The 16,204-nt window shown below is 40.5% G+C and overlaps 1 protein-coding gene across 1 annotated transcript in view; it reads right to left on the bottom strand.

The window, feature by feature from the left end:
• Positions 1-16,204, bottom strand: part of RINT1 (RAD50 interactor 1) — an 80,083-nt gene that overhangs the window by 49,275 nt on the left and 14,604 nt on the right. The window contains exons 5-10 of the mRNA XM_082252754.1: positions 16,040-16,195; positions 11,805-11,961; positions 7,737-7,847; positions 6,692-6,917; positions 3,116-3,253; positions 191-390 (exon numbers count right to left, since the gene is read on the bottom strand). Of these exons, the coding sequence (XP_082108880.1) occupies positions 191-390; positions 3,116-3,253; positions 6,692-6,917; positions 7,737-7,847; positions 11,805-11,961; positions 16,040-16,195 (988 nt within the window). The remainder of the gene's footprint in view (positions 1-190; positions 391-3,115; positions 3,254-6,691; positions 6,918-7,736; positions 7,848-11,804; positions 11,962-16,039; positions 16,196-16,204) is intronic.

Here is a 16,204-nt window from a genome sequence, read left to right as displayed (position 1 = left end):
TGCGCAAAACCACTGCACAACACAAGTAAGTAGAACATGTTTATTATTAAAATTACAATCACTTTAATAATTGTTTTGGTTTTTGGGTTTAAATATAAAATGTGCCCCAGTCCCACATTAATCTATGCATAAGAAATGACTTGTAAAAAGTTGGAGTTTTGATTGAAAACTGATAAATGTATGTACTCACAACATTGTCAGCCCAGTCAGCTAGCACAGCTGCTATGTAGTTGACGGCATTGAGAATTGCACAGTATTTAGGATCTAACAAAGCTCTGCTCTCTTCCTTCATCACTTGTGTTAGACGGATCCTAAAGTCATCAACTAGTTCCTTTTGCAGTTCCAGAAACTTCAGCTTCTTCTCTTCTGTGGGAAGGTTCTTATACCTGTCTGATAGTTATAACATAGAAAGGTTTGTTGGAGATACATGGAATATAAGCTGATATCATTATGTCTACTTCTGAAAAGAAAAGTTGACCAATTATCTAGAAAATCAGATCTCACTGTCTGTTATTATTGCTTGATTGCTCCACTCCTCCATGAAGTCTGATTTGTAGGCGCTCAAGCAGAGCTCAATTGTTACCTCCCGCTGCTGTGAGTGCACATCGGGCCAACATGTGTATGTGTTCCACTGGGAAAAGGTGACTCGTACAGACTCCTATACGAGTAGTAATGGTACTGGTCCCTGGTGTGTGCTTACTGCCAGACACAAGCAATGTCATTCATAATTATGTATTCGTCTCCTACCAAGCAGTGTGGTCAAACAGCAGCGGTAGAAGGGGGTGTGATGTTGACCAAGCTATCTCAGCATCCAAAGCACTGATGAAAACAGCACAAAGTGCTACATGCACTTTTTCATCTGGGGGGGTGGGGGGCTGGATGAACAGAAGACGTTTACAGCGAGACTTCTTTAACTCTAAAATAAGTAAAAATTGTCTGTGTGTAGTGTAGCGTACATACAGAGTGTCTAAGCACTAACATATTTAGCATAACACATGTTAAGGGTGTATAGGAAACCAGGACAATTGCAAATCCATTTTAGTGTCCAAGTACCATCCGATAGGCTGTTATCACCTGCCAGTGAAGCCACTATCTTAAAGGCTGTCTCTATATGTCTGTGCAAGCACCATGTTCAAAGGCTGTCCCTGCAACCACAAAACTATAGGCTTTCCCCATCTAACCTGTGCAACCAACACTTTTGCAGTAAATTTTGAGAAAATTCTACTATACAATGCAACACCTATGCCTTTAACCCTTTGCTAGCACAGACAAATCTAGTTTACAACTAATAATGAAGATCTGCCAGCACAATTGAGACAGGATTACTTATGGTAAACATAACTTCCCTGTTAGGAGGGCTTAACATTACATAGAAGGAGAAAGTAGGGTAGGATTTTTAGGGATGCTAAAAGGTAAGCAACATTTTTTTTAAACTACGTGTGAATTGGAACATGTAGAAAATATAAAGCAGGTAATCTCTCAATTTGGCTGAAAAAGTGTAACTTAGGCCCAAAAAGTAGGATTGGTGCAGCCACCATTTAGAGGGGTGGTAAACTTAAAAAAAAAAAAACCCCTATAAGACAAAGGCATAATGAGCTAGTATGCATCGCACACTAGCTCATTATGTAATGCTTACCTTAGAAGGAAGCTGTTCCAGCGGTGCCCGCTCACCGCTGTCACTTTCTCCGGAGTTTCTTCTGGGTTCGTGTGATCCGATTGGCCGGAGCCGCAATGACGTCACTCCCGCGCATGCGCCATGCTTCATGCTACGGGGCTCGGAAAGGAACAGCACCCGTGGCCGTTCCTTCAGAGCACATGCGCCAGTGTTGTCACTGGCTGCATGTAATGTAAATATTTTTATATTTACACGTTTAGGAGATATTTTCACTACCTATATTTATTATTTATTAAGCTTTATTATAGGCTTACCTAAAGGTAAATGTCTGCATAGAAGTTTACATCCTTTTTAACCACTTCAGCTCCGCAAGGTTTTACCCCCTAATGACCAGTCCTTTTTTTGCAATACAGCACTGCGTTGCTTTAACTGACAATTGCGCGGTCGTACGATGCTGTACACAAAAAATGTATGTATTTTTTTCCCACAAATAGAGCTTGGCATTTGATCACCTCTGCGGTTTTTATTTTTTGCACCATAAACAAAAAAAGACTGACAAGCGGTACTGCGACATTGTGGTGGACAAATCTGACACTAAGCAAAACTTTTTGGGGACCAGTGACACCAACACAGTGATCTGTGCTATAAAAAAAAAAGAAAAAATCCACTGTTACTGTATAAATGACACTGGCAGGAAAAGGGTTAACACTTGGGGTGATCAAGGGGTTAAATGTGCTCCTAGGAAATGCTTTCTAACCTTGTGGGGGTTGGATGTGCTAGAGGAAAAGAGATCTGTGTTTTAGCTTAGCTGAAACACAAGATCTCACTCTTCCTCTGTGACAGAACAGCCGTCTGCCTTGTTTACATAGGCAGACAGCCATTCTGTCATTCTCCTGCAGGATCGCGGGTGACCGGCGGCCATCGGACCCGCTGATTGGCTCCCGCTGTGTCCAATCTATCACCTATACATGATTTTGCGCAGCTGAGCCGCCCTGCGGCAGTATATATGCAGTGGGCGGTCCGGAAGTGGTTAAAGGCTAGCCTTGCTTGTCTTTGAAACCACCATCTTTTAGGATTCTTGCTTAAAGTGTAGCTAAAAGCTCAGGATATGAGCACATTACCGAATTATCACCTCTAGCAAAAAAGCCATATCAAAGCTGTGACACTATGGAGAGATTGTTTTGGAAAACTGCTTGTATCTTTGTGAATACTGCAAGGGTCTGTGGCACAATGCTCCTAAAAGGATTTGTTAGTGAAACATTTAGACCGTAAAATTTACTAGCCATACTGGTAAACTTTATTACATTTGTTCTTTCATTTAATCAGAAATCCAGCAGCTGATTTCATTCCCTTATTATATTAGCACAGAAGCCTTCTGAACCCATATTTCAAGATGTAACATCTCTTGGTATAATGCCTTTCCATAATACCTCCCTTCTTACCATACTTAGAACATTGGTAGCAGTTTTATATCCAAATAGATTGCAAAAGACAATGTACCTGTAATAACAAGCAGTAGAGTCATAAACGTCTCAGCACAGTCTGGAAACTTCATTTCATCCACATCACTGATATCCTTGTACTGAGAAGCCCAGGCAGCCTCTGAAGACAACATGGAATCCATCTTCTCCAGCGCCACTGACAATAAAATAGATGAGTTGAAAACTATGTATTTCTTAAACACGATACATTTATGAAGGGCCTTAAAGGAAATCTGTGCTGACAGCAATAATGAGCCTGTTATTGCTGACATCCTCTTGAAAATTCAAAAAAAATAAACAAATTTGACCATGAAAATACTAGTTGCCTGGCCTTCTCAATACTTTTTGATTTACTGGCTCCAAACATGTGTGAAGCATGTCGGTCAGAGTGGAGCCAGAACTTTTAATCTGCATGAAACAAGATCATCCAATTCTGCATTAACCACTTTACGTCTGCCTGCAGTAATATTACTGCGGCAGAGTGGCTTGTTATCGTCTGATGACGTAGTACTACGTCGTCAGACACTCCCCTTTCTCGGCAGCGCGTGCGCACCGCCGGAGGCTCTTTCCCGCTGTTTTCAGTCACAGCGGGAGTCAGGCCAGGGGAGGAGCAGCGGCGATTGCCGCCGCTCTTCCCCGATCGTCGGGGATCTAGTGTGGAGATCCGCCTGCTTGTGTAAACACAAGCGGGCGGATCTCCTAAGTGACAGGCAGGGTCAGATTGCAGGGTTCAGCATAGCTGAACCCTGGATCTGTCCTTGTGTCACTCAGTCACCTCCCCCCACACACGTCAGTAAGCACCAGGCATACATTAACCCCTCCCTCTCCAATAAAATTAGCCCCTTCCCTGCCAGTGTCATTTTTACAGTAACTGTGCATATGGTATAGCACTGATTACTGCAGTAATGTCACTGGTACCCCCAAAAGTGTCAAAAATGTCAGTCAAGGGTCCGATCTGTCCGCCGCAATGTCTCAGTCCCGCAAAAAAAAATAATAAATCGCAGATCGCCACCATTACGTGTTAAAAAAAAACACCAAAAATGACAGAAATCTTTCCCTTTGTTAGTAAACGCAATAACTTTTGCGCAAACCAATCAAAATACGCTTATTGTGAATTTTTTTTACCAAACATAGGTAGCAGAAAACAAATTGGCCAAAAATGTAAAAAAAAATTTTGATTTTTACATTTTTTTGGGGGGAATTTCATATAAAAAAATGTGAAAAATATTGTTGTTTTTTCAAAATTTACGCTGTTTTTTGTTTATATAAAGTAAAAATCGCACAGGTGATCAAATACCACCAAAAGAAAGCTCTGTTTGTGGGAAAAAAAGGACATAAATTTCGCTTGGGTATGGCGTCGCATGACCGCGCAATTGTCAGTTAAAGTCGCACAGCGCTGAATCGCAAAAAGTGGCCTGGACGTAAGACAGCAAAATCCTCCGGTGGTAAAGTGGTTAAAAGTGCATAAAAGCAATGATTCTATATTAAGAGAAACAGGGAAATGCAGAAATCTGTTACAATAAGACTTGTGTGGCAACATGGTAGCCAAGAATGTGTGGTTATGAGTAAGCGATCTTCAGTATCGTGAAACGCGTCAACCTTTGCATGTTCCTGTGTTGTACTGTCTACATTTTACTTGTGGTGAGGAATAAAGACTTTGATGCTTTCATTAGGATCCTGAGTGCAGTCATTTTCCTTTGACTGTGAAGCCAAGAATAAGCCACTGAGTTTTATAAAATAAAAGGAATTGGCAGCACTCCAGGTTGAGTCAAAATCCAGATTTATTGACTGGACATCCAAATATGACAATCGTGACAAGGTAGACGCGTTTCACACACTGACTGTGTGCTTAATCACTGAGTTTTATACACTGGAGATCAAAATTAGAGAATTTATGAACACTTGATTTTTTCCAGAAATAATGTAATCTTTATTGCTCAACATTTGATGGAATTTTTGTTGTGGCTATATCATGCTAATAAAAGAGTGTTTTTCAAAATACCCAGGGCACGTCAACAAAAAAAACCCTTTATTCTGTAGAAAACACAATGATCAAAATTAGAGAACAGCAATGCCTGTAACACGGAGAAAGAATACAACTAAAATTTCTGAAGGTTACAACAATCAACAATTAGTAGGAAGTGTACAGGCCATTGCTTTGAATGACTTTAGCACATCTGCGGCCACAGGACATTACAAGTCTCTCACACTGCTCTGGTTAGATTTTGTTCCACTCTTCTTCCAGTCTCTTCCACAGTTCAAGTGACTGTAGAGGGTTTCTTGGCCATAACTTTGTCTCCAAGGGATTTTTGCAGGTTTTCTTCCAGTCTCTTTCACAGTTCGAGTGACTGTAGTGGGTTTCTTGGCCATAACTTTGTCTCCAAGGTTTTTTCCAGAGGTTTTCTATTGGGTTTAGATCAGGACTCTGGGCTGGCCATTTCATTATTTCAATGTTTTTAGCTTTAAGGAACTGCTTTACTTGTTTTGCTGTGTGACAGTGGGCATTGCCATGCAGGAAAAGTGCTGGCTGATTGGGTAATGAACGCAGGGAAGAAACCGCATGTTGTTGAAGAGGGTTCTAATAAACATTTGCATTCATTCTGCCATGTAGCTGTAGAAGAGGCTCAACTCCTGCCGCAGAAAACATCCCCCAAACCATGATGCTTCCAACTCCACCTTTTACTGACTTCTTTACACACTTTGAGGTTCAGTCTTTCCCAAGTTTGATGAGCATAATGTTTCCCATCGGACCCAAATAAATTAAACTTGCTTTCAACATTAAAGTGAACTTTGGAACAGTTCCCCTCTGTCCACACAACATCCTCCTCAGCAAATGTTAGTCTAGCCTTTTGATTTTATCTGCTAATGAGAGGTCTGGTCACTGCAAGGTGGGCTTTCAGTCTGAATTCTCTTAAACAGCGAGACACTGTATGAGGAGACAGATCCTTACTCTGTTCAGTGCTGAATTGAACAGCAATCGCAGCCGCAGTGTTCTGATTGCCCATTGAGATTCTCTGCATTATCCTGCCTTTTCTTGCATTTGTCTTTCGTGGTGACCAGCCTTCTTGGGGGACTTGAATGAGTTTGTGACGTAAAGATGCAATATTCTAGAAATCACAGATCTGGAATGACAAACTTCTCTTGCTATGGCTGAAAGGGTCATCCCTATGGCCTTCATCTGAACAACCTGTTGTCGGAGGGTTTCAGTCACTTTAGAACGGCTTACCATCTTGCAAAGTAAGTGAAAACTGGAAAGTTATGCTGCCAGTTAAAAAGGTTTGTCAGAAAATTAAAGAAATTAGCACAAGGTGCCAGATTAATACCATTAACTGGGAGGTTACTGAAAGTGTTCTCTAACTTTGACCAATGTTCTTTTTCAAATCTCATTGAGGTTTTTTATTCTGTGCTTCAAAATATATGTAACTCCTGAAATATGCTTTACAAAACTACTCTCTTACCCTTGTTTAGAGAATTTCAAATTGCAATAAGCAGTGACCTGGAAATTGGGGGTTGTTCTCTAATTTTGATCTCCAATGTATATTACTTATTCATTAAAGTGGGCGCTAAGCAGTACACCAGCAACAGTTACACTTACATTTCCTTTCCACAGTCAGCCATCTCTGAAAGAAGGTGTCCTCAGATAGAATATGCATGCAGTTTGGCAGACTGCTCAGGTAGCCATGCGCGGAGTGCAGTTCTCTTTGAAACAGAAGCACCTCATCTACCAAATGGCAGTAAAGGACATCATCATACAGCAAACATGGGATGTCAGCAGACAACTTCTCTAGCACCAGCACCACAAGGCCACGGGTAAACTCCATCTAAGAGACAAGACATACAGAAATGTATAATTTTATAACAACAAATAGCACATCACCACTTTACAGAAGTTATGTCACTGTATGTCAATGTCATGTACCACCATAACATGGAATATGTAATAAAAAAAAAAGCAGCCCTTATTTATACCTATTGGGGATAGTATGGTCTACCTATAAACATAAGAGGGCAGTTGGTCAAATGGAGATATAAATGATTCCTGAAATATTTTTCATAAAAAAATGCCATTAATATAATGGTTGGGAACACCAGTGTGTTTTTTATGGCTATGGAATAGGAGAGAACAAGAAGACATCTTCACATCTGGTATCTGGCAGAAAACAGTAGCCATAAACTGAGAAAGTTTGATGCAGCGAAAGCAATTTCTTATCACTTGAGGTGGTGGGGATTGTCAACTAATCTGGCTAAGATAAGATGGATAGGGTATCCTTCTGATCACCATATATTTGTGCATGTTCCTTTAAATTAGCCTGAATCCAACCACAGATGTTTCCTGGTTTTAAGTAACCAAATACAAAGCTGTAAAACTTTTAGTTATTTCTCTATCAGTTTGCTGTAAACTAGGAAATAATTGTAATTGAAAATGTATGGAAAGCCACCAAATTGCCCTCAAAACTGCCTAGCGTATAAACAGCGTTAGTGTGGAGAGAACGCATTCCCAGTCAAACCCCCAAATCCATAGTCAAGAGTATGCTCATGGTAAAGCTGCTTGTAGTCATAAACTTCCAGAAATATCATCATGCCAAATGCATTGCCTTGAAGCAAAACCTGCTGGATAGATTCCCCCTTTTAATACTAACCTTAGCATTTACAGAGGAGCCTGCCTTAATCAGGATAGGCTGAATCTTGTCATGTAAAAACTTTGTGTGGTTTGAAATCCACATGAGCACTTGAGTTAGGTACCACTCAGGCTGAAACATAAAAAGAAACACTGTTCAACAGGATTAAGGAACAAACAACTAAAGAGAGCAACAATATACACATATAGGGGTTGATTAATTAAAACTGGAAACTGCAATATCTGGTGCAGCTGTCAATCACAGCTAGTGATCCTATGAGGAGAGGGGGGGAGGAGCCACAGCTCTTTATGTGAATGAACATGCAGAGTCACAGCTCGGAAATGAGCCTGCTTGGGTGCCCCCATTGCAAGCTGCTTTGCTCTGGGGGCACTCAGTAGGAGGGAGGGGCCAAGAGCGCCAGCGAGGGACCCGAGAAGAGGAGGATCTGGTCTACTATGTGCAAAACCATTGCATAGAACAGGTGAGTATGACATTTTTTTTGTTTTTGTTTTTCAAAGAAAGCCTTTTTTTTTTATCACTTTAAGCTTTGACACAAAAAAAAAAAAAAACACTGGAACCTAGTTGGTTTCTATGCACAACAGTACCAGATTTTGCACTCCCCAGTTTTTGTAAATCAAACCCCATACTGTAAATCTCATGAATAGACATTCAGATACGCTTTCTGTCCAACCCAGGTGTCAGCAGACACCAACAAAAACACTAAAAAGAAGAACAGGTGCCCACAATACCATCCATCCATTTGTGAACTTAGGTAGAAAAGAAAAAAGAGCTATCAATATATGGTATGGTAATAAACCAAGCCATAAACAACTAATTATCTTCAACTTTACAGACTAGGTGGATGAAACACAAATGTAAAATACTGAAAATTTGAAACTCACCAAAAAGTATAACAAGTTGAGCATAGATATTGTACAGTGCCATTAAATATGAACTCCGGGTTTCCAGATAAATTGGGACAACGGGATTCCAGATAAATTGGGACAAGTCTGTCTTGCTGCCGCTGGACCCCCTTGGGGTTGCATTGCCCCCGTTGGCGTCACAGATTATGGTGGTGAACCAGTTCCGCTATTTAGGGGTGGTGATCCACCCTGATCTGGGGAAGTATATCAAGCTCAATTTTCTCCCCTTGTTGCATAGGTTTCGCAATAAGTTGGCTAGCTGGGTCAGGTAGCCTCTGTCGGTGGTTGGCAGATGCAACCTGATCAAGATGATTTGGAGCCCGCAGTTACTATATGTCTTGCATAACGCACCAGTATGGATCCCCATTCACGTGTTTAAGCAATTCAACACGGTCTAACGTGCGTTCATTTGGAGGAAGCAATCTCCTAGAATTCGCTTAGAGACTTTGCAGGAGGCCAAGGATAGTGGTGGTTTGGCCGTCCCGAACCCCTACTATTACTTTTTGTCGTCTCAGCTACAACATATCACTGGTTGGTTGCTGGACGACGCCGATGATCCTGTCAGGCGGATCCTTGAGACTCGTTTGGCAGGTGGAACACATGTCGAAGCATTAGAGGCAGGTGACCTGCGAGGCTTTCCTGGCTGTCCCACCCTCATGCTCCTTGACAGGGTTTGGCAGAGAGCTAAGAAACATTTTACTTATGATGGATTCTCAAAGTACTCTCGTATCCTAAATAATGCTAATTATCCTGAACTAGATAAGTTGCGGAGCTCTCTGAGATGGGATGGCTATGGTATCCACTTTATTTACCAGTTGTACAGGGGGGGTGTTCTTAAGGATTTCCAGTCTCTACGTGCCGAGTTCGGACTGCCCAACTCCCTCTTTTATCAGTACCTGCAGCTACGCCACGCTATTAACTCCCAGACTAAAGTCTCCTCCTGGGGTCTGTGCCATCCAGTTATCCTTCTTAACTCGATTAGGAGGGGGAAAATTTCCTCAATTTACACGGCCTTTATGGGACAAATTTCAAGAGCTATGTCATTTAAATGCAGGGAGTCGTGGACTGAGGATCTGGGTCCCATCTCTGCGGAGGAGTAGACCGGCATTCTGGATAATATACCTAGGGTCTCTTTATCCTCCTCGCAGAGACTCACACAACTTTTCATTTTACACCGTACATACAGGACTCCGCAGCGCTTGCATAGCTGGCAGAGGAGGGACTCTCCCTTCTGCCCCCGATGCAAGATCCACACGGGCACTCTACTACATATGCTTTGGCGCTGCCCGAAGTTACATCGCTATTGGCATGAGGTTGTCCGTTCCATTAATGATATTTGGAAATGTAATTTGTCTGTGGAACCGAAATTGTGTATCCTGGGATGGCTGGATGAGGAGCCCTATCCTCCTGAGGTACACACTGCGATCCTCAGAGTTCTCTTTCTTGCTAGAAAGTTGATAGCCCGGCGATCGATATCCGCCCAGGTGCCTTCCCATGCTGCCTGGATTGAGGAGGTTAAGGCGCTTCTGAATAGGGAGCATCTTACCTATAAACACAGAGGGAATGCACTGAAATTTGATAGCACTTGGAGCCCATGGTTGGACGTTCCAGGCCTAGCTCCCCTTCATTTGGTGTCTAATAGAATTATGGGAGGGGTTCGGTCCTCAGCGTAGCGTGGCTGCGGGCTAAGTGCTTCTATCTGGGTCAGCCTGAGGGGGGTCTCCCACGATGATTACCACATCTCCTTTATGGTTGTTAATAGGGCACTATCTGTATCACGCACCCATTGGGTAGCTCACCGAAATTCACATGTTCTGTTCTGTTTTTGTAGTTGACGAAGGCATCTCTCCTTACGAAAACGTCGGCGGCTCTTCTGCTGACGAATATGCTTATTCTAAACTACACTGATTATGTTCCTGCATTGTAGATTCTTCTTTGTCTGTTTCTTGGTTTTGTTTTGTATTGTATGTGAACAATTTCAATAAAAATTATCTGATTTAAAAAAAAAATATGAACTCAAAAAAGGATTATCTGCTAGTTTTGTCTAGGGGACATGCAACAACACTTTTACTTACCAGATTCTCTGCTCCTCCATGTTGCAACGGTGAACTGCTTTTTTGCAGAAGACAAAGTGTGTCTGATATCACTTCCAGTCATGCACATGACACTCCTGAAACTGTTCTGCCTTATTCCCTATCTGAAAGACTGTGGAGGGTATGGGCAAAAGTAAGAGTGATACCTAGGAGCATATGTTTACAGGCTGCAATTTGACAGCTACAACAGCCTATATAAATTGGTCTAGGTCACATATATCGTGTGCTTATTGGCCAGCCTGCAGGTCTCTACACCAATAGGATCCCATGTAGATTAGCATATTGGAGGTAGCGTCCCTTCTTGCTGTGATATTTTAGCATCTCTCAAATTTCTTCATTTACTTTTCTATCTTCTTTTTGAGTCCATCTGTCTGCCTTCATGCAAACTATTCTTCAAGAAAGTCCAGGAGGGATTAGCTTCATCAACATTTTCAGTAAGTCTCTTTTTTTAGTAAACAATCTTGTTATCATAAAGAAATGGGCAAACCAGTCTCTCCTCTTTGAAAAGAAGCTGGATAAGTCAGCCAATTATTCTAGAGAAGCCTTTCCCAGCCCTTATAAATCCCAGGTTTCCCACAGACATAAAAGATAATATGGTTCATCCCCTCCACACCACTCGTCCTCCACATGCATCTCCTACCTGAAATCTGAATCTTTGCGCTCAGAAGAGTTTCTTTCTGGTCACAACCAGTTACCAGGTCTCCAGATAAGAAGTATCTCATTCATTTTGCAGATTACCCATTTGTCTCCAGTAGTTCCAGTTCCACCACACAAACTAAAATCTGGGTTTTATTTAAAATCACCAGCAAGATACAGACAAATTTTGGATAAGAAGAACCTCAAACTCTTCCTGCCTGTAAGATCCTTCAAGATCGAACAGACAGAGACAATCAACAGTGGTTCACCCAGGGGTCTGGATTTTATGCTTTTAGCAATGCTAAAGGTATGTTAGACTGACCATAGCAAAATCTTACATTTAGAGAAAAGGTATAGCATTTATATTGATGATTTAATTTACTCTATACAAGCATTGCAGCAGTAGGGGTGACCATTTGGACGCAATGCATACTCACCTTGCTTAAAAGGTTAGTTTGCCTGTTGCCTGTAAAATGATAGCGGAACCTCTTCTGCAGAGGAGCTAACATAATCTGCATAGGAAGAATGATAGGAGGAGAAGATGGAAGGGAAAATTTATCTGGCATCTGTTTAGATTTACTTATTAGTTCATCTCTAAGGTTACAAGTTAAGAAAATAACATTTGACACACAATAGTACTGAGTGAGTTAACAGTAAGATGAGGCATTCATTTCACATGCATTACCGAATTTGGATGAACTTTTATTTTAATAAAAAAAGTACGTACAGGAAATGGGACTAGTAATACTAGCATTCCAACAAGGATTCTAAAATGTGTATTCTCTTGATCAAATAAATGTAATATTTTTTTAACATGGCTGACTAATTGAAAGCTTTTAATGACAGAAACCAAGTCGAGTCAAGAGCTACATACAGCACAATTTCCAAAAAAATGAAATGTGCAAGAGAGTATGTGTTTACATACAACAGCACAGGAGAAAAGCTATAAAAAGCAGGCATCCCAAAGGTCACTTTAGCTGAGCCCAATCTATGTGATCTTGGCCTGACAGCTGTGAGCAAAATTTCTGAATTATGCTAATGATCCTACTTTGAGATACCTCAGTACATGCAAAAGCAAGATTGATCTCATGTCTGGAGGATCGCTTCAAGAAAACAAAAGCATATCTGAGATGGCTGGGCTCTAACCGACAACTAATAAAAGGATACAAAGTAAGGTGAAAGGAAGCTTTAGCAAATCTACTTTAATTGCCTAGATAAATTAAAGAAAATGTGTCTCAGGAGTGCACTTATCCCTTGAATAACTATATTAAAATGTCAAGTTGGCACACAAAGGCACAATGCATAACTGATGTGTAAAAAATAAAGAAAATCGTGATCTGCACCAAATGGAAAAAAAGTGAACACCAAATAGAGCTACAGTTACTACAATAAAATAAATGTATTTAAATACATTTATATAAAATAACTAAAATTTAAATGAATTGGTGTAACCGCGCTATATCAACCTAATAACAATTCGTGTGAAATAGTAAACTGTCCCAAAAAAAACATTTGGCGTACTCAATGGTGCATAAATAGTGACATATTCATGTCAAAATCAGTGAATACAAAAAAATAAATAGGTGACAAAATACTAACTCTATTGTATTTTAAAGTTACTTTTTGCAAATAAAAACAAAAAAAAATTATATGTCTGTAAAGTGCAGTTTGTGTACTCACAAAAAAAATAAAATAAAGATGAGATGAAACAATGTAGTCCAAATGGATCATCTCGTGATTCCCTTCAAGCACATCACGTACTCACCCCACTGCAAGTCTAAATATCAGTTCATATGGTATAATGTCACTCTAACTGAATGAATCAAGCCGCTTCTCTTAACAAACAGGGAGTCCTCTCCTACACATAAGGGGTTGGTCTTTTATCCTCTATATTCGTTGCATCTCTCATGTATATGTGGAGGAAAGAGAGGCATACATAGCGTAAAAATATCACAAGGTTTATTCAGAACAACAGAAAAGTGTTCAACTCACATTTGTTGTGTGTCAACCTGATACTAAGGATAATCACTCAGATACATAAGTCCTGTCAGCTCTGGTTCTCCGGTAAGAGAACAGACTGCACATTGTGGCATTGTATATGAACTTTGCACATCCATACATTTTTGAGGATATATATTATGTTTCTTTCACTTTACAGACATATACATTTTTTGTTGAATTTATGTTTTTTTTGCACATAGTAACTTATGATTTAATAGATTTAGTATTTGGCCACCTATTTATCTTTTTGTATTCCACGGTTTTGATATGAATACATCACCATTAATGTACCATTAAGTACACCGATCGGTTAATTTGGGACAGTTTACTATTTCACATGAATTGGTATTAGGTTGATATAGCGTGGTTACACATAGACCGATTTGTATAATGTATTACTGATTTATTCAAGAATCCATCCTTTAAGGCCCATTTAGATATTTGCGTGGGTGTGGAGATATTTTTTTGTATAGATAAGCCTGGTACACACTAAATGAAAAAAAAAAAAAAAAAAAAAAAAAAAACTGACAGCCCGGGTCAGAGCCGCTCAACTAACGATCTGACGTTAGAACAGCGACCTCCTGTGCTGAGCTGTTGTGTTCTGATTGGGGGGGCAATCCGGTCAGTGCTCTCAGGCATTGGCTTCTGTCAGACTGGCTGACATACATATACGGGGTGAATGGTCGGCCCGTGTGTACTAGGCATTAGACAGGTGTGTTGTTATGGGCTTTGAAGCATGTTTTTGCTGTGTTCTTAATTTTAAAGTTAAAAGTTTAAAATTTAAAGTAAATAGGAATAACAGCCATTGACCAAACCTTTTTAATACATGTTGTCAATGCTTCTCATGTTACATGCATTGCGATGTGCTGCTATTGCCTTTCCAATACTTTAAAACACAGACAAAAGGACATATATTTTTAAAAACACAATGCATGGGAACAGACACTATTTTCATTGACGGGAATTTATCAAAACTGGAACAGCTGTGCACGGCGACCAGTCAGCATCGATCTTTAATTTTCAAAGCCTTAGGCCCCTTTTACACATACGGTCTGTTTTTCATCCAATTCGTTGACAGATAAAAAACGGACATCAATGTATCTCTATGTAAAAACGGATGACAACGGATGATCCGTTAACATCCGTTTTCTTCCGCTTCAGTCAATGTCTGTTTTTTGAACGCATAAATGCCCTATTTTTCATCAGTCAAAAAAATGGATTGGACTAATAAAGGGATGACAATGGATGAAAAAAGGATGACAACGGATGAAAAACGGATGACAACGGATGAAAAACAGATAACTGAGGAAAAAAAGGATGAAAAACGGATGACAACTGACGAAAAAAAGGATATGAACTGAGATAAAAGCAGACGTTGACTGAAGACAAAAAACGTGACTGAACTGATGAACTGAACGGACCGTATGTGTGGAAGGGGCCTAAGGCCCCTTTCACACATACGGTCCGTTCAGTTCATCAGTTCAGTCATGTCAAAACGTAAGGGTCCTTTCACACGGCCGCTCCGCTGCTTTAGTCCGCTGCGGGACTTTTTTTTTTTTTTTTCACGGAGCGGATGACATTTGTGTCATCCGCTCCGTGTGCCCGCATATCATCCCATCCGTTTGCGGATGATATGCGGACATAATGTAAGTATATGGCACTGCGGATGTCAGCGGATGACACCGCTGACATCCGATTTTCCTTCCTTTCCGTTTTTTACACGGAAGAAAAAATAGGGTTCTGTTCCATTCGAAAAAACGGAACAGAACTGAAAGGAGGAAAATCGGATGTCAGCGGATGGTATTCCGCTGACATCCGCAGTGCCATTCACTTACATTATGTCCGCAAATCAACCGCAAAAAAATAGGATGATTTGCGGACACACGGAGCGGCCGTGTGAAAGGACCCTAACAGTTTTCCATCCATTTTTTATCCGTTTTTCGTCAGTTGTTGTTATCCGTTTTTCGTCAGTTGTTGTTATCCGTTGTCATCCATTTTTCATCCGTTGTCATCCATTTTTCATCCATTGTCATCCGTTTTTCATCCATTGTCATCCGTTTTTCATCCATTGTCATCCGTTTTTCATCCATTGTCATCCGTTTTTCATCCATTGTCATCCGTTTTTCATCCATTGTCATCCGTTTTTCATCCATTGTCATCCGTTGTCCATCCGTTTTTCATCCGTTGTCCATCCGTTTTTCATCCGATCCGTTTTTTTGAGGGATGAAAAATAGGGCATTCATCCGTTCAAAAAAACGAACATTGACGGAAGCGGATGAAAACGAAAGTTAACAGATGATCATCCGTTGTCATCCGTTTTTACATAGAGATACATTGATGTCCATTTTTCATCCATCAACGGATGGATGAAAAACGGACAAATGGACAGCATGTGTGAAAGGGGCCTAACTGAACAAGCTGAAGATAGAAGCTGATTGTTTGCCATTTACAGCTGCTTCAGATTCTGTCTGCTCCAGTTTTGATAAATTCCCCTCACTATGGGGAAGCTGAACATATATGAACACATATATTGCAGCATAAAAGGGACCCTTATAGATTAGGATTTCCATTTTTCTATCAAAAAGAAAAAAAAAATGAGAGTCAAATGTTCATGTACAGATTATCATACTTCCTACTACCGTAGTATTTATGCTTCTGACTTAAAGGATACGAAATTTGAAGCTTAAGGAGTTGAGTGAAGAGTGTTTGTAGGTTAGAGTAGACTTCATTAGCTCCAACTGAGGAAGATGATGAGGATAGTGGTGTTGGTGACTGATGAGGACTCACAAAAGGCCAATGTAACTGATTTAACACTTCTTCAAAATCACTACAGAAA

Source organism: Pelophylax lessonae (assembly GCF_965119305.1).
Source record: "Pelophylax lessonae genome assembly, chromosome: 4".
Taxonomy (NCBI): domain Eukaryota; kingdom Metazoa; phylum Chordata; class Amphibia; order Anura; family Ranidae; genus Pelophylax; species Pelophylax lessonae.
Note: the sequence above shows the minus strand (reverse complement) of the source record. Positions and strands in the feature narration are given on the sequence as shown.